This window comes from Dermochelys coriacea, chromosome 13 (genome assembly GCF_009764565.3).
Source record: "Dermochelys coriacea isolate rDerCor1 chromosome 13, rDerCor1.pri.v4, whole genome shotgun sequence".
Lineage (NCBI taxonomy): Eukaryota > Metazoa > Chordata > Testudines > Dermochelyidae > Dermochelys > Dermochelys coriacea.
In genome coordinates, this window is record NC_050080.1 from 981,254 (window position 1) to 1,003,644 (window position 22,391).

Below are 22,391 nucleotides of genomic sequence, written 5' to 3' on the forward strand. Positions count from 1 at the left end.
TCCATTCTGAAAACTGACCTCGATTCCTACTCTTTGTTTCCTATCTTTTAACCAGTTACCAATCCATATGTTATGCTGGGATTTAGAATCATAGAATAATAAGGTTGGAAGAGAGCTCAGGAGGTAATCTAGTCCAATCCCCTGCTCAAAGGAGGACCAACACCAACTAAATCCTCCAAGGCTTTGTCAAGCCAGGCCTTAAAAACCTCTAAGGATGGAGATTCCACCACCTCCATAGGTAACTCATTCCAGTCCTTCACCACCCTCCTAGTGAAATAGGGTTTCCTAATATCCAATCTGGACCTTCCCCAGTGCAACTTGAGACCATTGCTTCTTGTTCTGTCATCTAGCCACCACTGAGAACAGCCCAACTCCATCCTCTTTGGAACCCCCGTTTAGGTAGTTGAAGGCTGCTATCAGATCCCCCCACACTCTTCTCTTCTGTGGACTAAATAACCCCAGTTCCCTCAGCCTCTCGTCAGTCGTGCCCCAGCCCCCTAATCATTTTCATTGCCTTCCGCTGGACTCTCTCCAATTTGTGCACATCCTTTCTGTAGTGGGGGACCAAAACTGGACGCAATACTCCAGGTGTGGCCTCGCCAGTGCCGAATAGAGGGGAATAATCACTTCCCTCGATCTGCTGGCAATGCTCCCACTAACTAACTTCTTGTTAATATCTGGAAATAGCAGCCAGGGTGCAGTCTGTGTGTTTCTGTGCCATGGCCTGTGCCCAGCATGCTGGGCAGCTAATGAGAAGCAGCTGGCTCCACCTCAACTCCTCCGAATGCCCTTTAAACAACACAGATCTTGATTTTCAAATGTATGTGCACACTGCCTGTTTTGCATGTGTGTGTATGAAAATCCAGGATTTTGCATCAGAATTTGCAGGCACACATTGGGCAGCAGATGATGTAGATATATCCTGGGACACAAGAAGGATTTTGGACAAGGTGTAAGCTGCTGCACTTGGAACCCAGTGCCATTCAAAGATCATCCTTAAAGGCTCCCCACAGACCAGTCTGGGGGAAATTTGACACTTGAAATTTACATAAGATGATTTTTAAATCAAGCAAATTAGCAGGGTCTTCTTTCTACCAACCCAAAAGGAGCTAATAAAGAAGACAACACGAACTGGAGACTGTGTGCTGTGGTTATTTGTCATCTCTCCCACTTCCTGTCTGGTGCTGGTTCCATAAAGCAGCTAGGTGTTAAACTGCCTATAGATTTGCTCAGAGGAGCATGAGAGTGTAACCCATAATCGGAGCAGCTGCAGAGACCTTTACAATCATTTACAGTCCTTGAAATATGTATTTGCTAAAGCAGTATTGCAGCAAAATACAAATAAATAAACCAAGAGGAGAGAAAAGTGCATTGAAACTGCAGTTTAGTGTGCAGATGAAACACAAGGATGTCATGGGGAGTTAATGAAGAGGAAGTCCAGCCCTTAGAACTTGCATGACTATTTAAATATTTTAAATCTTATACTACATCAAGAAACAGTCTTTCTCCACAAGGTCATTTGTACTAAACCCATAAAAACTTGCGTATATACAAAGAAAAAAAAGTAGTTGTCCAAAATTGTACACAGCTATAACTGCTAAATTTACAAGAGCAATGGGATGTTTTGTCTAGTAAAATATTCCCCATTAAGATAGCTTTAAGCTTGAAAAATATAAGAACAATTGTACTATTAATTCCAAATCAGGAATAGAGGTATCTTGTAAAGACTGGATTTGGTATCTAACTCAGTTCACCCTTTGGATGTCAGAGGGACCACAATCATAGATATTAACCCATTTGCTTCATCATATCATCAGTAAATATTTCCCTCATTCCATCTAAAATAAGCTGGAATTTAACTGGGAAAAAAAGTTGTTGCAGCTCCAATCCTCCTTTGGGAGCTGGAGCTTGTCATCTCTCTTGCACCTCCCTCACTAGTCCAGGAAACATTAGGATCCGATGAACCTGAAAGACGTCTCTCTTCTGTTTTGTAATCTGATTTAAAACTTCATCTTGATCAGTTACAAAGCAGAGCACAGTCAGAAGGGTTCAACGTATGTGTTTATGAACTAAACTTTTTTGCTTCAATAAAGGATATAGGATATAGGCAAACAAAAACCCTTTCTATTGATACGGGTGGGTGAAACTTTACCATTTCTTCTGGTAAAGTGAGCCAAGTGATGAGAGGATTATCTCTTTCAAACTCTTCATTCAGGCCTAGTTCACAGATGCTGGAGGCACTGGACTTCTCCAAAGCCTCCAGCCTACAATATAAAGAAACATTACCGTTTATTATATTGTATTATGTTGTTTGACAAAGATTTACTAATTTGTTGGCCTGATTTTATCTGTCTATGCTTATATTTTATCTATCACCCAATAAATAGCACCCAAAGACATCAATCAGAATTGGCACGCCCATGTACTGTGGCACTTTTCATACATGCAGGAAAAAACTGTCTTTGTCCCTGAAGAGTTTACAGTCTAATATAAGATAAGACAAAGGAAGGGAGTGTGATGAACAAGAGGAGAGAAGTGGGAAGGAAGGACAAGGCTAATAATAAGCTCATACTGGTACATAGGCTCAATGGAGGTTTGAGCCTGTATCCATTGCAGTCAATGGGAGTGTTGTTCTTGACTTAATTGGGTCAGGATTAAGCATTTCCTGGGTAACGTGGTAGTTTGAAATAATTAGAAATTTTTTCCCCCACAATCAGTCAATAATATCAGCTCTTCCTAAGCACCCTTCAACATGGCCACCATCGATTGGCTGATTTCTAGACGACATCCCAGCAGAAATGTGGATGAGGAGTCTGAAAGAGGAGAATGTGTTGGCCTTACGGGTCAGTTCTGTATGTAGTGAGCAACATGGAGGGAGCATGAAACCCTTTGTGGGAGGAGTAGAGCAATGGCTGCCCAAGTCTGAAAGGAAGAAATAATGGCCCTAGGAGAGTGAGTGGGGAGATGCTCAGTTACAATTTAATAAATTCCTTATCACAATCTGATGAAGTTGTGTCTTATTCCTCTGTCCCCATGCTCAGGCTGTGTGGCATTTAGGGTTCCAGCTAGTACGTCATATTGTGTAGCAGGATTTGATGAAGAGCCAGCTTTCATTTTCTGAAAAGCCAAGCCCACTTGTTTCCATTTACTAGAACAGGAAGCTTAGAGGGCACAAGTACTCCTGCGACTACAAGCTGCCCAGACCATGCAGATACTGCATTTGGGTGAGTCTTCATTAGGCGTTTATTCATCACCTTTGTATTTCTCTTGTTGGCTGTATTCCATGCAAGGAGGGTGGGGAGTGTACCCCGCAACAGGCTGTGTGTTCCAGCAAGATGAGGGCTTGACAGTGAAGCAGATCAGGCCAATGTTAAGTGGAATTCCCTAGGGCAGGGTTTCTAAAACTTCATTGCACCACCGACCCCTTTCTGACAACAAAAATTACTACATGACTCCAGGAGTGGGGACTGAGCTCACCTGAACCCTGCTGCCCAGGGCGTGGGGTGGGGGGAGGGTGTGGTGGTGGCAAAGACTGAACGCCAGGCGGGGGAGGGGGAGAGGAGGGGAAAAGCCGAAACCCAAGGGCTGAAGCCCCAGGCGGGGGGCCTATAATCTGAGCCCCGCTGCCCAGGGCTGAAGCTGTTGGGCTTCAGCTTTGGCCCCGAGCAGTTGGGCTTGGGCTTTGGCCCCAGGCTCCAGCAAGTCTAAAGCAGCCCCAGTGACCCCATTAAAATGGGGTTGCCACAACCCACTTTGGGGTCCTGACCCACAGTTTGAGAACCGCTGCCCTACGGGATCGTGAGTTGTGTGGCTTATTTGTACATTCCAGGGGGAATGTTATTACTTGTCTGGCTGTAACTTGGGAGTGGAATTTATTCTTAAATCCAAATTCAATCAGAGCCTCTCCTCTAATAACCTCCTCTCTTATTATTGTTTTATTTGCATCCTGGCAGTGCCAATAATATGCCAGATACATGCGGAGATATCCACTGCCCCAGATGTCTCCTAAAGAAGGATGCAAGATGATTTTGTGGTTAAGAAGATTTAGGTTCTGTTCCTGGCTCTACAACAGACTCACTCTGAGATCTTGGACAAGTTGCTTAATCTCTCTGAGACTCAATATTCCCACCTGGAAAATGAGGATAATACTTTCCTACTTCCAGAGGGGTTGAGACTAAATACATTAGTGGTTGTGATGTGTTCAAGGCTCTATGGTAACAAAAACCCTACCCTACAGAGCTCTTAGCGCATGATAGCAGGGTCTATGTGGCCAGTTAGTGCGTGGCAAGTTAACGTGCTGTTAGTGCTGACTCCAGGAGTGGGCCTGCCATTCACTCTGGGTACATCTACATTTTGAGCTGGAGGGATGATTCTCAGCTCAAGGAGACATACCCACGCTAGTTCTGATCAAGCTCGCGCACTAAAAATAGAGCATAGCTGCACGACATGAGCAGCAGGAAGGGTTAGCTGCCCTGAATGTGATCCTCCTGAGACACTAGGTGCATACTCTGAGTAGCTAACCCCATTCCCTGCTTGTTCTGCTGTGGCTATGCTTTATTTGTCATACACTAGCTCGCTCTGAGCTAGTGTACGTCTGACTCCTTGAGCTGGGAATTTACACCTCTAGCTCAAAGTGTAGACGTACTCTAAGTCTCTTTGTAGACAAGACTCAAGACACAGTTCCTTGCTCTGCTACAGACTTCCTGTGTGACCTTGTGCATGTCAGATAGTCTCTGTGAAATGAGAATAATGGTACTGCCTACCTCAGGGATGTTGTGAGGATAAATCATGTAATGATTGAGACGTGCTCAGAGACTACAGCAATGGGGGCCATTGAAGATACTTGCTTCTATGAAGTGCCTCCAAGCACCGTCAGAGAAGTGATTGTTTTCTTGTTCATTCTCCCCGGCATCTGAGACTCCTGTATTATGATCCTGTAGTGTGCCTCAAACAGATTAATTGAAGCAGAACATCTGAAGGACAGTGTAGAATTCCATACCTCTGGCTTGCGAGGATGCAACGGCTCTCTTTCCTACTAGTTTTGAACTTTTTGTTTATTTTTTTACTAAGGCCTTGTCTACACTAGACAGTGTTTGTAGTATAGCTATACCAGTTTAGCTATATCAGCAAACCCTCCTAGTGGACATGCATCTTATATTGGCAAAAGATATAAGCCAGTATATTGCCAGTAGAGTTTGTATTTAGTCCCTGAACAAAATAAGCTATATCAGCAAAATGACTTTTTTGCCAGTATAATTGTGTTTGGACCTGTTGCTAGCATAGCAATGTCAGTTAGAGGTGTGATTTTTTTCACACTTCTAACTGACATAGGTATGTCATAAGAATGGCCCTACTGGGTCAGACCAAGGGTCCATCTAGCCCAGTATCTTGTCTTCTGACAGTGGCCAATGCCAGGTGTCCCAGAGGGAATGAACAGGTAATCACCAAGTGATCCATCCCTTGTCCCCCATTCCCAGCTCCTGGAAAACAGAGGCTAGGGACACCGTTCCTGCCCATCCTGGCTAATAGCCATTGATGGACCTATCCTCCATGAACTTATCTAGTTCTTTTTTGAACCCTGTTATAGTCTTGGCCTTCACAACATCCTCTGGCAACAAGTTCCACAGGTTGACTGTGTGTTGTGTGAAGATATACTTCCTTTTGTTTGTTTTAAACCTGCTGCCTATTCATTTCGTTTGGTGACCCCTAGTTCTTGTGTTATGAGAAGGAGTAAATAACACTTCCTTATTTACTTTCTCCACACCAGTCATGATTTTATAGACCTCCATCATATCCCCCCTTAGTTGTCTCTTTTCCAAGCTGAAAAGTCCCAGTCTTATTAATCTCTCCTCATATGGAAGCTGTTCCATACCCGTAATAATTTTTGTTGCTCCTTTTCTGAAGCTTTTTCAATTCCAATATGTCTTTCTTGAGATGGGGCAACCACATCTGCACACAGTATTCAAGATGTGGGTGTACCATGGATTTATATAGAGGCAATATGATATTTTCTCTCTCATTATCTTGCCCTTTCTTCATGATTCCCAACATTCTGTTAGCCAGCAAAACTTTTAAGTGTAGACCAGCCCTAAGTAAGTACATGTCAACTGTTCCTGGCTGCCACATAGAAGACTAGACTGAGTCAAGAGACCAAAACTCTTAGCCCACCTAGAGATGAGTAAGTGTCCATGGGTCACTGGCCATGCTGAGAGCATTTTAATACGTATTTTGATACAGGTAAGAAAAGGAAGAAAACAAAACAAAAACTAAATTAGGGGCTTAAATAAAATTGGCCTGATTTTCAGAGGCACTGATCACCCACAACTTGTTTTGAAGCCGATGGGAATGGCTGGTGCTCAGTTCCTCTGAGCCCTGGTCTACAGTATGGGGTTAGGTTGAATTTAGCCGCGTTAGGTTAATTTTAAAATGAATGTGTCTACACAACCAACCCCGTTTCATCAACCTAAAGGGCTCTTAAAATTGGCTTCTATACTCCTCCCTGGTGAGGGGAGTAGCGCTAAAATCAACCTTGCTTGGTCAAATTTGAGGTAGTGCAGATGCAATTATCTGGGAGCTATCCCAGAGTGCTCCAGTGTGACCGCTTTGGACAGCACTTTCAACTCTGGTGCACTAGCCAGGTACACAGATAAAGCCCTGGGAAATTTTGAATTTCATTTCCTGTTCGGTCAGCATGGCAAGCTCAGCAGCACAGGTGACCATGCAGTCCCCACAGAATCGCAAACGAGCTCCAGCATGGAGCGAACGGGAGACACTGGATCTGATTGCTGTATGGGGAGAAGAATCTGTGCAGGCCGAACTCCAATCAAAATGAAGAAATGCTAATATATATACCAAAATTGCACAGGGCATGGTGGAGCGAGGCTATAACAGGGACACACAGAAGTGCCATGTAAAAGTCAAGGAGGCAAGCCTACCAAAAGATAAAGGAGGCAAATGGTTGCTCCAGGTCAGAGCCCCATAGATGCTGCTTCTATATCAGCTGCATGGCATTCTAGGGGGGGACCCTACCACTATCCAACCACTATCCATGGACACCTGCAAGGGGGAAGTCTCACGCAACAGGAAGGAGGATTTTGTGGAGGAGGAAGAGGAGGAGGAGGAGAATGCACAGCAGCAAGCAGTGAATCCATTCTCCCCGGTAGCCAGGACCTTTTCATCACCTTGGAGGCAATACCCTCCCAAGGCGGGATCCCCAACCCTGAAGCCGGAGAAGGCAGCTCTGGTGAGTGCACATTTGTAACTACAGTACAGGGTTTAAAAGCAATAGTGTTTAATGTTTGATTTGCCCTGAAGAATTGAGATGCATTTGCGGCCATTACAGCTACTGGAAAAGTCTGTTAATGTGTCTGGGGATGGAGCGGGAATCCTCCAGGGACACCTCCATGAGGCTGTTCTGGAGGTACTCTGAAAGCCTTTGCAGAAGGTTTCTGGGGAGGGCTGCCTTATTTCGTCCTTCACAGTAGGACACTTTACCATGCCAAATCAGTAGCAAGTAGACTGGAATCATTGCAGCACAAAGCATGGCAGCGAATGGTCCTGGGTTTTGGTTGCATTCAAGCAACATTTGGTCTTTATCTTTCTGTGTTAGCCTCAAGAAAGTGATACCATTCATGGTCACCTGGTTAAAATAGGGGAATTTTTGTAAGGGAACAGTAAAAGGACCCCATTCATGCTGGATTGTTTGCGCTGGGCTAAAAGGGATCATCCCGGAGAATAGCCATGCGGCAGGGGGAGGGGTGAAGGGATCATCCCAGAGAATAGCCATGCAGTGGACTGCGGGGAGGTGTGTGCTGCACGTCCACCTGAAAATCGCAGCCCCTCCTTTTAAATGTGAAACCCAACCGGCATTGCTTGCTATGGGAAAGGATGGCGCTGCAGTTTGAAACCATTCCCACATATTATGAAAGCGTAAGAAGCCAACCCCACGTACCAAAAGGCTTACCATGGCTGCCTGGAAACCGAATTCTGTTGCCCAGCCATGTGTGATGTGTCACCATACTGGCAGGCGCTCAATATAAAAGGCAAAATGCGACCTTGTACCTAAAGCACATGTGCTGTCAGCTGTGAATTGCTTGATTCACTGTGAAAGGGTCTCCCTTTTGTTCTCAGAAATGTATCATCTTTAATTTTACTCTCCCTTTTTATCTCTCCCCAGGTGCATATGTTTCTATGCTCCCCCTATCATCTCCATCCCTGAGGTTATCGCAGATTAGAAGGTGAAAAAAATGTACTCGCGATGACATATTTTCCGAGCTCATGCAGTCCTCTTGCACTGATAGGGCATAGCTTAATGCATGGAGGCATTCAGTGGCAGAGGCCAGGAAAGCATTAAGTGAGCGTGAAAAGCAGAGAGAGTAGGCAATGCTGAGGCTAATGGGGGAGCAAACGGACATGATGAAGCGTCTGTTGGAGCTGCAGGAAAGCCAACAAGAGCACAGATCCCCGTTGCGTCCATTGTATAATCGCCTGCCCTCCTCCCCAAGTTCCATATCCTCCTCACCCAGATGCCCAAGAACGTGGGGGTGGGGGGGAGGCTCCGGGCATACAGCCACTCCACTCCGGAGGATGGCCCAAGTAACAGAAGGCTGTCATTCAAACAGTTTTGAATTGTAGTGTGGCTACAATAAGCAATGTGGCCTTGTCCTTCCCTCCTCCGCACCCCACCCCACTCGGGCTGCCTTGTCTGTTATCTCACCTTTTTTTTAATTAATAAAGAAAGAATGCATGGTTTCAAAACAATAGTTACTTTATTTCCTTTGCCAGCTGTGATCGAAGTGGGGAGGGTGGCTGGTTTACAGGGAATTAAAATCAACAAAGGGGCTGGGTTTGCAGCAAGGAGAAACACACTCAACTGTCACACTGTAGCCTGGCCAGTCATGAAACTGGTTTTCAAAGCCTCACTGATGCGCAGTGCGCCTAGCTGTGCTCTTCTAATTGCTGTGGTGCCTGGCTGCTCAAAATCGGCAGCCAGGTGATTTGCCTCAATCTCCCACCCCACCATAAACGTCTCCCCCTTACTCTCACAGATATTATGGAGCACACAGCAAGCGGCAATAACAATGGGAAAGTTGGATGCGCTGAGGTCTGACCTAGTCAGCAAACAGCGCCAGCACGCTTTTAAACGGCCAAAGGCACATTCTACCACCATTCTGCACTTGCTCAGCCTATAGTTGAACTGCTCCTTACTACTGTCCAGGCTGCCTGTATATGGCTTCATGAGCCATGGGAGCAAGGGGTAGGCTGGGTCCCCAAGGATAACTATTGGCATTTCAACATCCCCAACGGTAATTTTCTGGACTGGGAAGTAAGTCCCTTCTTGCCACAGCTCGAACAGCCCAGAGTTCCTAAAGATGCGAGCATCATGCACCTTTCCCGGCCATCCCACGTTGATTCAGTAAAATGTCCCTTGTGATCCACCAGTGCTTGCATCACCATTGAGAATTACCCCTTGCGGTTTACGTACTGGTTGGCAAGGTGGTCCGGTGCCAAGATAGGGATGTGCGTTCCGTCTATCACCCCATCACAGTTAGGGAACCCCATTGCAGCAAAGCCATCCAGTATGACCTGCCCATTTCCCAGAGTCACTACCCTTGATAGCAGAACATCAGTGATTGCATTGGGTACTTGGATCACAGCAGTCCCCACAGTAGACTTGCCCACTCCAAATTGATTCCTGACTGACTGGTAGCAATCAGATGTTGCAAGCTTCCCCACAGGGCTATCGCTACTCGCTTCTCAACTGTCAGGGCAGCTCTCATCTTGGTATTCCTGCACTTCAGGACAGGGGAAAGCAACTCACAAAGTTCAAGGAAAGTGGCCTTACGCATGCAAAAGTTTCTCAGCCACTGTGAATCATCCCATACCTGCAACAGTATGTGGTCCAACCAGTCTGTGCTTGTTTGCCAGGCCCAGAATCGGCGTTCCACTGTATCAACCAGCCGTCATGATGTCCCAATTGCCACAGCCTGTGCTTTCAGGAACATCTGTGTCCATGTCCTCATCACAATCACCTTTGTGCTGGTGTCTCTTAGCCCGGTTCTGCACATACTCCAGGATAATGCATGAGGTGTTTACAATGCTCACAACAGCAGCGGTGAGCTGAGTGGGCTCCATGCTTGCCCTGGTATGGCGTCTGCCCGGGTAACCCAGGAAAAAAGGCGCAAAACAATTCTCTGCTGTTGCTTTCACGGAGGGAGGAGCGACTGACGACATGTACCCAAAACCACCTGTGACAATGTTTTTGCCCCATCAGGCATTGGGAGCTTAACCCAGAATTCCAATGGGCAGCGGAGACTGCAGAAACTGTGGGATAGCTACTCACAGTGCACCGCTCCATAAGTCGATGCTAACCACGGTATTGAGGACACACTCCACTGACTTAATGCGCTTAGTGGGGACATACACAATCGACTGTATAAAATCAATTTCTAAAAATCGACTTCTATAAAATTGACCTAATTTGGTAGTGTAGACATACCCTGAGAATTAATTTAAGTGGCTAAATTTGGATGTAGGGGCCTACCTTTAGGCAGCCAGGTCTGAACATGTTGGTCAGTATGTAAAACAAAGGCAAACAGTGATTTTTATAATAGTTGTAAAATTTAAAAACACATTTTGAAGGCGACTGAGTGATCTCGGTCTCATTCTGCTGTTGCCAAGGTGCTTTAAATGTCAGAAGTCTCTTTCAAATAAATTCATAGCAACTCAGAGAAACAACAGTCACCTTTCAGTAACTCCGCTGACAGCTCAGAGGACTTGGGGACGAGGCATGCGCCACGTAGAGATGGAGAAGGTGTGCTGGAACCTGTAAGTGCCAGTAGGTGCAAGAGGCGTGTGAGTGGGCAGGCACAGAACTGACGAGAAATCCTCCCAAAGTGACCTGGGTTCCAGCCCTGGTGGAAACAGCTCCTGTTGCTATAAGGAATTCTGAAGCGGATTTATTGGTGGCCTTTCCTGGATGTAAGTCTGGGGAAGCAGGCTGCTCATAACCCTGATTCTCTCCTTTCATTTCTAGCTCTTTGTTGCCTATGGCTTCTCTTGCAAAGAACAGCTGTGGCAGCTGGGTCCATAAAAGTCCAGTGTGGGGAAACAGCAATCCTACCGTGTCCCACTGTTGCTGGAGGGATGCACAACTACTGGGCCATTGGCTGGTACAAGGTAACCATATTATTAACCGTCCTGGAAAGTCATAACCATTCTGAGCCACAACAAATTTAATTATAAGCTTCTCATGGCCACCAAACCTAGCGCATGTCTCCCTGGGATCTTGTCCTCCCTACATTATTTCACAAGCCGTGAATGTTGGGCAGATAGGGGAATAGACCCAGAGAGGGACTGTGGCAGTGCTTCTTTCTGTCTTATTCCTCCTGACTCTTGGAGGAGGTGGTAGCTCCTCCATGTAGCTGCTGTGGGCTCTCCCTTTAGTGACATTAAAGGTCTCATCTTCATGTCTAGCTTTCAGGTTTGGGGGTGCATTTTAGCACATTGTCTCAATTGGGCTGCACCTGTTTCATATGAAAGAAACATTCATTTGCACATGCAGCTCTGCTAGCTGGATGACCCACTATCTAATTTATACAAGCAAATGGGGGGTCACCCACTTTTATGATCACAGTCAGCTGTGCATGCAAATGTTTGCACAGAAATGGAAATCAGCATGTTTGGACCTAAGATCTCTGGCAACATAGTCCATTGCTTATCTCTGTTCAACGTCTGACATGCTAATGGGGCTTCTGTTGGGGCACTGCAGGTAGTCAATGAGAGTCTTGAAATGGGGTTGATTCGGAGACATGAGAACAGCACGCATGTGTATTCAGGGACCCAGAGGGAGTTCCTGATGGATGTGCAGCAATCGCTGGTCATTCCTGAGGTCCAGCCGGAGGACTCTGGTGCGTACCGCTGTTCCCTGTGGGCCAGAGTTGGGCATTTCAATCAGCATGCAGACATTATCCTGCAGATATCAGGTGAGTTGGCAGCACAATATTAATAGGGCTGGAATCACAGCCAAACATCACAGGGGTACAGAAGTAGGTTGTTCAGTTCATTGTAGTTCCCATGGGCTGGACTGAGCCTTTAAGCTCAGCCCTGAGTAGGGGGCAGTATAGAGTTGTGCCTGCCCAGGAAGGACCTGTGATTTGGAGAGTCACCATTCCTCTTCTGCTCTTGCACCTAGGTGCGGGAAGTGAGCTGTGACATCTTTTGAGCATGCAGCTTACTTCCCTGCTCATGCCTGGCCAGGCCAGCCATGACTCTGCCCACTTGCTCCCAGGGGGAGAGTGCTGCCTCTGCTCTGCCCCTGCACCTGGACCCAAGAAGGTCACCCACAGGGTGTGAGACCTTGCTCTCCTGCATAGCCACACAGGACCAGGGTATGATCTTGCCCTATGTTTTTGAAAACAAAGTGCTGCTGGATTCACTTCTCTGTGCGCATTTCAATAAAGAAATGTTTGTTAAAATAATGGACACTATGTTACTGTAATGTTACAATAATGTTACAATAATGTTACTGACACTAACAAAAGCATTTTACAAAGGTTCAAAACTATTAACATGTACAAAAGTGGAAAAAGGATGCAGGCTAGAGACGGTGAGTTGTCGTCAAACACAAGAATGCTGTGACTGGCTCCTAGCGCTGCAGGACAGTGCCCTCCCAGAGAAGGGCCTTTGGACTCCTTTGTGGGACTGTCCACCGAGCGGCCAAATGCAGCCCTGGTGTAAGTGTGTGCCACGTCATTGAAATCAGTGAGTCACATCTGCTCAGGGCTGAATTTGGCCCAGTGTCTTTGTTTGCTGCATTGCTAACTTGTGAAAGTGCCCTGGGGCAGGCAGGAGGAATTGGATTTGGGTTCCAGGTTATGGAAATGATTGCCTAATTATTACCACCAGTCCCTGAATACCGATAACATTTGTCATACAATGTGCTTGACGGACAGTTTAGGCCCATATAGGAACTTAGACAGATGTCACTTCCCCCAGGAGCTATATGCAGCCATGTCTGGGTTAGAAATCTGTACAACTTTCTATTCACCAGTGCACAACAAATATTTGATTAATCTGAAAATCCAGGCAGGGATTTAGGGAGCCAGACTGTGATTTCCTGCATTGGAATCTGGCCAAGAAACCAAGGCAAACACCCTTGCTCTTGAGAAAAGGATCCAGGGACCTCTAAGGGTGGAGCATGGGTTCTGAACTGCCTCAAAGGAAGAGTGTCACCAGGGCCACTGCCTGCAGCACCTGGGTTTCTCTTGGAGGTCTCTCATCTAAGCATTGACCTGGCCTGATCATACTTAGCTCTGAGATCTAACACCATGCCTCAGTAGTGTGGCTTCAGGCTGTGAAGTCTCAGTACATTGAAATCTGATCACTATGTGGCATTGCTGGGGTAGTTTGATATTTCAGATCAATAGCTGGGTGTGTCCAGAGTGAGCTGTTATTTGCTGCAGTTCTCACCTCCCAGGGCATCAGCCACATAGATGGAGCAATAAACTCAATGGTGTTTTCAGTCTAACAACGATTAATAACAACAATGCAGGATAAACAACTGACTATCTGGGATGAAAGCCATGAAGCTGCAAGGTGTGGAATACTGGAAATGCAATAGAAGAAGGTGGATCACTCAGTGCTGGCATCAGAATTGAGCCACAGCTGGGAAGAGTGGAGTAAACCTGTACTTAAAACCTGCTTCTTGCAAGGAGCCTTCCCACATAGATTTCCTCAGCAGCCTGCCACCCTGAATTGCTCCCTCTCGCTGAGTCTGACTGGAAGCACTTTGAGGCAGGGAGGACTCTTGTCTTTCTAGGTTTCATGTGAAGAGCCACATAGCGGTTCAGAGGTATAGAAATAATGTCCAGTTCCAACCAATTCCCCCTGCATACCTTGTTCCTCGGGGTTTGGGGGAATAAAAAGTATTGCCAGGCCAAGCTGCAGCTTTCAAACTTCAGCCATTTCTGGGCTTGGTATCTCATCTCCTCCTTGTGTGCCTGGTGCATTTGTGTCCTGTGCAGGCTGATCATTAGGACCTCCTGACATGCTTCATCCCCCATTCTCTCACCCACCTTCCTGTTGGCCAGTTAATTGAGTAGGGAGGTTTTCTCTACTTGTCTGCCCTCAAATGCTCTGGGCCAGAGTCTGACCTGAGTCATACTTGTGTAAATAGAAAAGGAGGACTTGTGGCACCTTAGAGACTAACAAATTTAGTCTCTAAGGTGCCACAAGTCCTCCTTTTCTTTTTGCGGATACAGACTAACACGGCTGCTACTCTGAAACTTGTGTAAATGCAGAGTAACTCCATTTAAATCAGTTAATGTCCCAGTAACGGAAGCCATGGTCTGACCCACTAACTGGTACAGCTTAGAGATAGCCCGTCAGCCTGAAATCACACCCAAGGAAAAGGAGGGTAAATTTGGCGACAGTATATTTATTTTGTAATTTACTCATGAATAACAACCCACCAGATCCCCTCGCAGTAGTCAGAGGTGGGGTTGCAGATACTAATTGTGGCAGTTTGTAACTTGAATGTGGAAGCCTCATATAGATCCCAGCTTTTTGAACCCCTTTCTCCCCCAGCATGAAGTCTAGCTATCAGTAGTAGGGGCTGGGGGAGGTCACTTTCGTTTGGTCTGACCTCAGCCCTAGGGCTAGCACTGCCTGTACCTGGCTTTTTGTCTTCTCAGAGTGCTCGACTCTCCAGTCAGCCACATTACCCAGGGAGACTATGCTGCTGGATTCAGAGCAAGGGAGCAGCGTGAGCCCTAATTCCACCTGCTGCTGGGGGAAACCAGTTCCTGTCCTTGCTACTGTCCTGGGGCTGTTGGCTGTCAACTTGGGGAAAGGGCTGCTCAGCCTTGCCTTCACTCTGGTGAGTCTCTGTGTAGCCAGGAGGGTTTTACAGAGTCAACTGGCCTGGGAGTGAAGATGGGAGTTCAAAGCTGCAATTTGTGAGGGAGAGCTCTCATCTCACCCCCTCTGAAAGGGAGTCCCAGCCAAATGACATGAAGCCCCACTGGGAATGAGTCTCTAGTTGGTTGGGACAAGAGGAGGATACAAGAGGAGCTGCTTACTGATGGGATTTGAGAAAATTATAAACATGCTGCACTTGGAATCAAGTTGCAGACCGAGAGCAACTTCAGAGCGAACCTGCTCAGCCAACCCTCTGCCATGTCTCTCCAGAGATGGTGCCTCCTGGAGAGGGGTGGGAGATCCAGGTGACTATCCTGGATACAGTTTGCTTTCCTCTGTGTGAGTATGTGTCTGTCCCTTTGTGTTACACTACAGCCAAAGGGGGGATCAGACGGAGGACAAGCCTAGAGGAGAGAGAACAAGTGGGGAGGGAGTCCAGGGTGCTGTGGAATAATCTTGGCTTCCACTCAGCAATGAAATTTTTGCCCTCATTAATCCAGACTCCAAAACCCAGTGGGTTCCAACAGCACACTGAGCAAAGCATCATCCAGCCTGGAGTACTCTGGGTAAGGATGGACAGAGGCGAGTCTCAGATAGAGGGCCCTGTTTTCCAAAATTGGCTTTTAAAATATTGTAAATGCAAAACTATGTGAATAGCTGCTTGAATATGGAACAACAACATAAATGCAAAAGGGACTTGCCTTTGCAAATGGGAGAATTAGGCTTCAGCCTCAGGATCTACCTGTGCAAATGCTCATTTATATGCACATAATCTGATGGTGAGCGGAGGCCAGCTGAAAGTGTGGCCTTTAAGGCTGAAGTTGTAATTTCAGGAGCTAATAACCTCCCTGCTTTAATGATTCTCTCTAGGTGATTGTCATCATTCTGAAAGGAAAGAGAAGGAAAAAAGTAGGAGAAAGCTTTTAAGGAAGAAGTGAGAAGACAATGGAAAGACAGAGATTTGCTTCTTTGACAGAGGACTTGGAACTTGCTTGCAGGAACTAGGAGCAGCTGCAATTGCAGCTTGAACCTTTAGCACTGTAAGTAGGGTCAGAGCTTAAATGACTCCAGTTGCTTTGAATGATTTGAAGTCAGCTAACTTTGCCCATAACTGCAAGTCTGCTTTTAGTATTTCCTTTTGGAAAACACGGTGTCTGCCTTGAATGTCCCAACTCCAAGCTCAGGTCTTGGGGGAAGTGCAGAACGTTTATATCCAGACACAAGACTCTCACTCCACTCTCCGCAGCTGCTTTGAGGCAGGGAGTGAACATAATCAACAGAGAAGAAGCTGGTGAGATTGGAGAAAGAGAGGTGCCATCTGCTCTCTGTGGGACGTGGACTTCTGTTGTTTTTCTCAGAGTTCTGTATATTGTTTCAAAATACAACTGCATACCAGAACTGGCGAGACAAGGTGTGTGTATGTCTGAGTGCTGGTTACTGCGTTCTCCCACTGCAGGGGGACAGCAGCTGAGGAGGGACTCCGCTTTGGGAGTTACTCTAAGCTGGCTTGCCTCTGGATTCTCTCAGGACTTTTCTTTCCTAGTATTTTAATGCCACTTTCTTTGCGCTGTTAGGTCAAGTTTGTGGATGCTCCGAAGTGTCACCTCTCCCCTCGGCCCCCGAATGGTCCCAGGGAGTGGAAAAAACACACCTAGAACTAGGGGTCCTGCATGGTTGTCTGGGTACACCATGGAAGGCTAGGCGGAGTCGCTATGAATGGCCCTGTCTGTCTAGGTTTGATGGTGCACCCATTGACATCCAAGTGTCTTCAGACCATCTGTTAGACACGTTTGTAGTAGGAAGCCTGTTCCTGTTAGACACGTTTGTAGTAGGAAGCCTGTTCCTGGTAGAGTGTACTGTGCACAATACCTAAACATGTGGGCAGGTCTTGCCTCTCAATTTAAAAAAGGGAAAGAATATAAACCAGGAAACTACAGGTCAGTGAATCTAAATTCAGTTGTCAGTAAAACTCTGGAGACCATAAGCAAGGGCGGGTGGAGGGAAGAGGTTGCAGAGACAGGAATTATTAGCAGAAACCAATTTGGTACATGCCAGAGTGATCTAATCTCCTGTTGAAGAGGGCAAAGAAGCTCCTGATGAGGTGAATGTGGATAATATTGGTTACTGAATGTCCTTCCATGTTGGAGCTTTGCTTCAGGGATTCAAGATTTGGCCCGTAGATTTAGGCATTAGCAAATGTGCCACATAACCTGCACAAGTCAGTCTGGGAGTAGAAGACAGGCATGTAAGCTGGGCATAGCAGAAGCATAGTTAAATGGATGTCATTGAAACAAAAGGACCCTGTAAATGGCACCAGCTCGTAGAGCAGAACGGTCACAGACACTATCCAGAAGATTTAAACCTGTTACAGGAGAGGCTAGGCAAGGATTGGTGGGCATAGCAGGAATAAATCGAAAGTCATCCACTTGGACCAAAGGAAGACTTTGTGGATAATGAAAGGGACTCATGGGGTTATGTTAGCATTGCCAAGAAGTGGTTGCTGTTTGTTCAGCTGCAGCCTGAAAGACCAAGAGGATTGTATTCTGCACCAGAAGGAGTACTGTAAAGCAGACAAGACATGTTATAAAGCCCTGGCCAAGGCCAGGGACAGGCCCTTCCTGGACTCCTGCATCCAGTTCTGGGCACATCATCACCCTACAGAATCACAAATTCAGGAGAAGGGGCAGAGAAGAGCTGCTGAACTGATCACATTTATGGATAGCCTTAGTTCTGATCACAAGCTAGAGATCCTACGTCGGTACAGTCTGGAGAAGAGAAGGCTCCAACGTAGGGGTGGGCAAACTTTTTGGCCCGAGGACCACATTTGCGTGGGGAAATTGTATGCAAGGCCATGAATGTAGGGCTGGGGCAGGGGGTTTGGGTGTGGGAGAGAGTGCGGGATGTGGGAGTGGGGGTGGTGTGCAGGAAGGGGCTCAGGGCAAGGGGTTGGGGTGCAGGAGGGGGTGTGGGTGCAGGAGGGGCTCAGGGCAGGGAATTAGGGGGTGCAGGAAAGGGGACGGAGTGCACGAGGGGGCTTAGGGCAGGGGATTGGGGTCCAGCAGGGGACTCAAGGCAGGGGGTTAGGGGGATCAGGGCAGGGGGTTGGGGTAAGGGGTACAGGAGGGGTTTGGGGTGTGGGCTCTGGACCGGCGCCGCTTACCTTGACCGGCTCCAGGGTGGCAGTGGCACGCAGCGGGGCTAAGGCAGGATCCCTGCCTGCCTTGGCCCCGCACTGCTCCCGGAAGTGGTCAGCATGTCCCGCAGTGGCTCTTGGGGATGGGGTGGGGCAGGCGGCTCTGCCGTGTGCTGCCCTTGCCTGTGGGTACCACCCCTGAAGCTCCCATTGGCCAAGTTCCCCATTCCTGACCAATGGGAGCTGCGGTGGGCGGTGCCTGCAGGCGAGGACAGCATATGGAGCCCTCTGCCCCGCCTCCCAAGGGGCTGCAGGGACGTGGTGCCGGCCACTTGTGGGAGTGGCACAGGGCCAGGGCAGACAGGGAGCCTGCCTTAGCCCCACTGCGCCGCAGGGCTACTGATCCCGCAGGTTGGATTGAAAGCCCTGATGGCCAGATCCAGCCCTTGGGCTGTAGTTTGCTCACCTCTGCTCCAAGGGGTGGGGAGGAGAACATTTTATAGCATTTCAGCACCTCTTAGGGACTTGGGTGAGGAAGGGTGAAGTGAGCTGTAGCTCATGAAAGCTTATGCTCAAATAAATTTGTTAGTCTCTAAGGTGCCACAAGTCCTCCTTTTCTTTTTGCGAATACAGACTAACACGGCTGCTACTCTGAAACATGGAAATTCCTGTCATTGGGGATGAAAAAGAAATGATATTTGCATTAAAAATGCACAGAGGGCTTTTGCTGTTTCCAATTCTCAGCCCAGGGAGGCGCTGATAGAATCCAACTGATTGGGCCTCCAGGGAAATGGGAAGTCGTACATGTGCCCATGGCTTGTCAGTAAACAAATGGGATCAGTCTCCTAATCTGTGCATAGCCCAGTGCAAATCAGCATGATTCTTGGGGCTCCAGAAGAAGTCCCCCACAGGTGGCCTTGGTAAAGAACTTGGGAAGCTACTGCCTTCCTCTGAAGCCTGGGGCAAGGACTCTCTGCTGGGCTCAAGGGAGTATATCCTACATGACCCGTTTTCTGTGGTCACCAGTGACCCTGGGCATTGGTGGATCTCAGTCCCTCCGCTTTCCTCCTTAGGTTTCTTTGCTTTTGTCTTCCAAGACAATTTCTAAACATGACGAAGACCTGTTCATATCCTTATTCTGTGTGGGCAGGGACAGATACCTGGAACTGGCTCCTTAGAATGTGGAATTAGGCTAAAATATGGGCGGTCCTTATAGATCACCTGTGAGCTGCTTCCTCCCACACTTGAACCAGCTCCACCTGGATGCGACTTTAAATTGCAGGCTGGCTCAGCTCAGGGCACTCAGACACAGCTCTTGGCAGCACCATGAAGTCAAGGGGCCTCTTTCTTCTCCTGGGGCTCTTCACCCTCTGGACAACACTACAGGGTGCACCAACAGAAAGTGAGTAGAGGCAGAGAAGGGAGCAAGGCATGGAGGGGAGAGATGGCATGGAGGGGGCAAGGGCAGTGGGTGCTTAGAAATACCTGACACTTTAGCTGATTTGTCTCATCAGTGACCTGACGCAGGGACCAACAGAAACACGTCTCCATTGTCAGAGCCACTGGCACAGGGATGGGACTGACCCCAGCAAAGACAGAGCGAGGGGAATAGATTCCCTCGGAGCAGCAGACAGAATTACAGACCAGCTGAACTGGCCAGACACTGCGAGTTCCCGAGATGCTGAGTGACAGGCACTGAGGGTCAGGCATCCTAGGGCTCAGGCTGGCAGGCTCTGGGCTGTTTTAACTGGAAGCTTTTATTATCAATATAAGAATATGCAGGCGCCCAAACTTTACACTGCAGCATGCCAAGGACTATGTGATTTGCACTGTCTTATGGGGGCCGTGCACCATGCTCATGCCAGCCAGAGCTCCATCATCTCAGACTCCTCATCCACACTGGCACCTGGCTCCAGCTCCTGCTGCCTTTGGCACAGAACATCATCCCTAACTGCTCTCCCCAATTCCTTGTTTGGGAAGACGCATCTGAGCTGCACCTACCGACTCTCTGATTCTTGGAGAGCAGTCCCCAGAAGCTGTGGGCATGTAAATGGGTGGGAGGGAAGTAGTCACAATCTGAGCTGGTTGTAGGTTGGCAGGCAGGAGTCGGTGAGGGGAACAGGGTTGTCTAAGGTTGAGGAACCCAGGTATAGATGGGAGAGAAGAGGGGAGGCTCTACCCATGGTACTTCACATGGGTCCCCAAGGCTGTTTCTGCTCTGAACTCTGTTTCTCGTCTCAAATGTGAAACTTGGCAGGAAGCCCATCAGGAACAGCCTTTTTTGGGCTGTTGGGTGCTCCTGATTGCTCAGGACACACAGACCTGCTTCCAGCATGCTCTCTTCTTGGCTGGGTTTGTTAACACAAACCAAACCTTGGGGTCCTGCTGGCATTTCAGCAGTGAAACACTAACTTTGCAGACCTGGAAAGCATCCCCATATGACAGCGCAGCCCTTAGTGACACTCCTGAGCCACCACTGAAAAGCCTCTGCTCATTTGCTCAGATCTCTGAGAAAGGGTCTGTTTGGTTTGGAGCATTGTGTGCCATGTGTCAGCTCAAAGGGGTATTTGGAGGAAAAGCCAAACAATATCTATTCTGCTTTTTTCCCAGTGGGGCGCTTTATGCAAAACACTTGATTCCTCCTTGATTGATCAGCTGTGCCCATATTGCTAGGCCCTCAGCTCCCAAAAGGCAAGAGCTGAAATGTCTCCCTTGGCCCAGAGCATATACTCAGGGAAAGAAGGTCACTTTCCTGAGGCTGAAGAAAATCAAAGGTGGGGATTGCGAAGTCCTGAATGGTGGAAGTGTCCATGCTGTCCATGTGCTTTGGAGAAATGCCCTGCATCTCTGTGAGCCTGCTACTGCTCCCATTGGAGTCAGCTGGATCAGGTCCTTTGTTATTCAGCCACGTATTGCCATGTTCCATATTGACCATCCTGTAGAGTCCTTTTAGCTAATTCAGCCCAAAGGCTCGAATTTGAGTGCCAGGGATCAGACTCCTTCCTCTGTGTTTAGGCCCCTAAATAGACTTCCATGGAAGCTGTGGGTGCTCAGCACCTCTGATAATGAGGCCACTTATTTAGGTTCCTAAGTGTGAGTTTGGAGGCCTGGGTTTGGAAATGTGTGGTTTTCATTTCTCAAGCAGCTTGCTAAAAATCCATTCTAAGGAGTTTCTAAGGCTCCACATTATCTGCATTATCACACAGTGTATAGCTATTTGCTGATGCCACAAACCCATGGGATGAGTTTGGAGTTGTATGTCTGTTTCTCTAACTGCACTGGAAGAAGGTGGTCAGGCCAAGAAAGAATTTGAGAAACAACTTGCTACAGATACAAAAACTAACAGTAAGAAATCTTTAAATACATCAGAAGCAGGAAACCTGCCAAACAGGCAGTGGGACAACTAGATGACAAAGTTGTTAAAGGAGCACTTAGGGAAGACGAGGCCATTGCAGAGAAGCTAAATTAATTCTTTGCATAGGTCTTCACTGCACAGGATATGGGGGAGATTCCCACACCAGAACTATTTTTTTTTGCGTGTACTAAAGTACTGTCTCACATTGATGTGTCAATAGAAGAGGCTTTAGAACAAATTGATGATTTAAAAAGTAATAAGTCACCAGGACCAGATGGTATTCACCGAAGAGTTCTGAAAGAACTCAAATATGAAATTGCAGAACTACTAACTGTGGTATGTAACCTACCGCTGAAATCAGCTTTTGCACCAGATGACTGTAAGGTAGCTAATATAATACTGATTTTTAAAAAGGGCTCCAGAGATGATCCTGACAATTACAGGCCGGTGACCGTAACTTCAGTACCCAGCAAATGGGTAGAAACTACAGTAAAGAATAGAATGACCAGATACCTAGATAAACATGATTTGTTGTGGAAGAGTCAACATGGCTTTTGTAAAGAAAGTCACATCAATCCATTAGATCCATTAGAGAGATTAAACACGTTTATGAGGAGAGATTAAAGAGGCTAGGACTTTTCAGCTTGGAAAAGAGGAGACTAAGCAGGGATATGATAGAGGTCTATAAAATCATGAGTTATTCAAAGTTATTCACTTGTTCCCATAATATAAGAACTAGGGGCCACCAAATGAACTTAATGGGCAGCAGGTTTAAAACAAATAAAGGAAGTTTTCACTCAGCGCACAGTGAATCTTTGGAACTTCTTGCCTGAAGAGGTTGTGAAGGCTAGGACTATAACAGGGTTTAAAAGAGAACTGGATAAATTCATGGAGGTTAAGCCCATTAATGGCTATTAGCCAGGATGGATAAGGAATGGTGTCCCTAGCCTCTGTTTGTCAAAGGGGGGAGATGGATGGCAGGAG

General features: G+C 47.3%; 1 protein-coding gene across 1 annotated transcript; it reads left to right on the top strand.

Moving 5' to 3' along the window:
• The first annotated feature begins 3,149 nt into the window (after positions 1–3,149).
• LOC119842287 lies at positions 3,150–16,310 on the top strand. The gene is made up of 5 exons (XM_038370223.2): positions 3,150–3,224; positions 11,036–11,178; positions 11,771–11,984; positions 14,694–14,878; positions 15,790–16,310. The coding sequence occupies exons 1-5, from the start codon at positions 3,206–3,208 to the stop codon at positions 15,844–15,846; spliced, it is 618 nt and encodes a 205-aa protein (XP_038226151.1). The 5' UTR covers positions 3,150–3,205; the 3' UTR covers positions 15,847–16,310.
• The last annotated feature ends 6,081 nt before the right edge of the window (positions 16,311–22,391 follow it).

What these genes read in the sequence shown, in the direction of transcription:
- LOC119842287 (XM_038370223.2), top strand. An exon ending in GGGCCATTGGCTGGTACAAG is followed by an intron (nt 11,179 to 11,770) that starts GTAACCATATTA and finishes GGGGCACTGCAG; the next exon opens with GTAGTCAATGAGAGTCTTGA. An exon ending in TCAGCCTTGCCTTCACTCTG is followed by an intron (nt 14,879 to 15,789) that starts GTGAGTCTCTGT and finishes GATTCTCTCTAG; the next exon opens with GTGATTGTCATCATTCTGAA.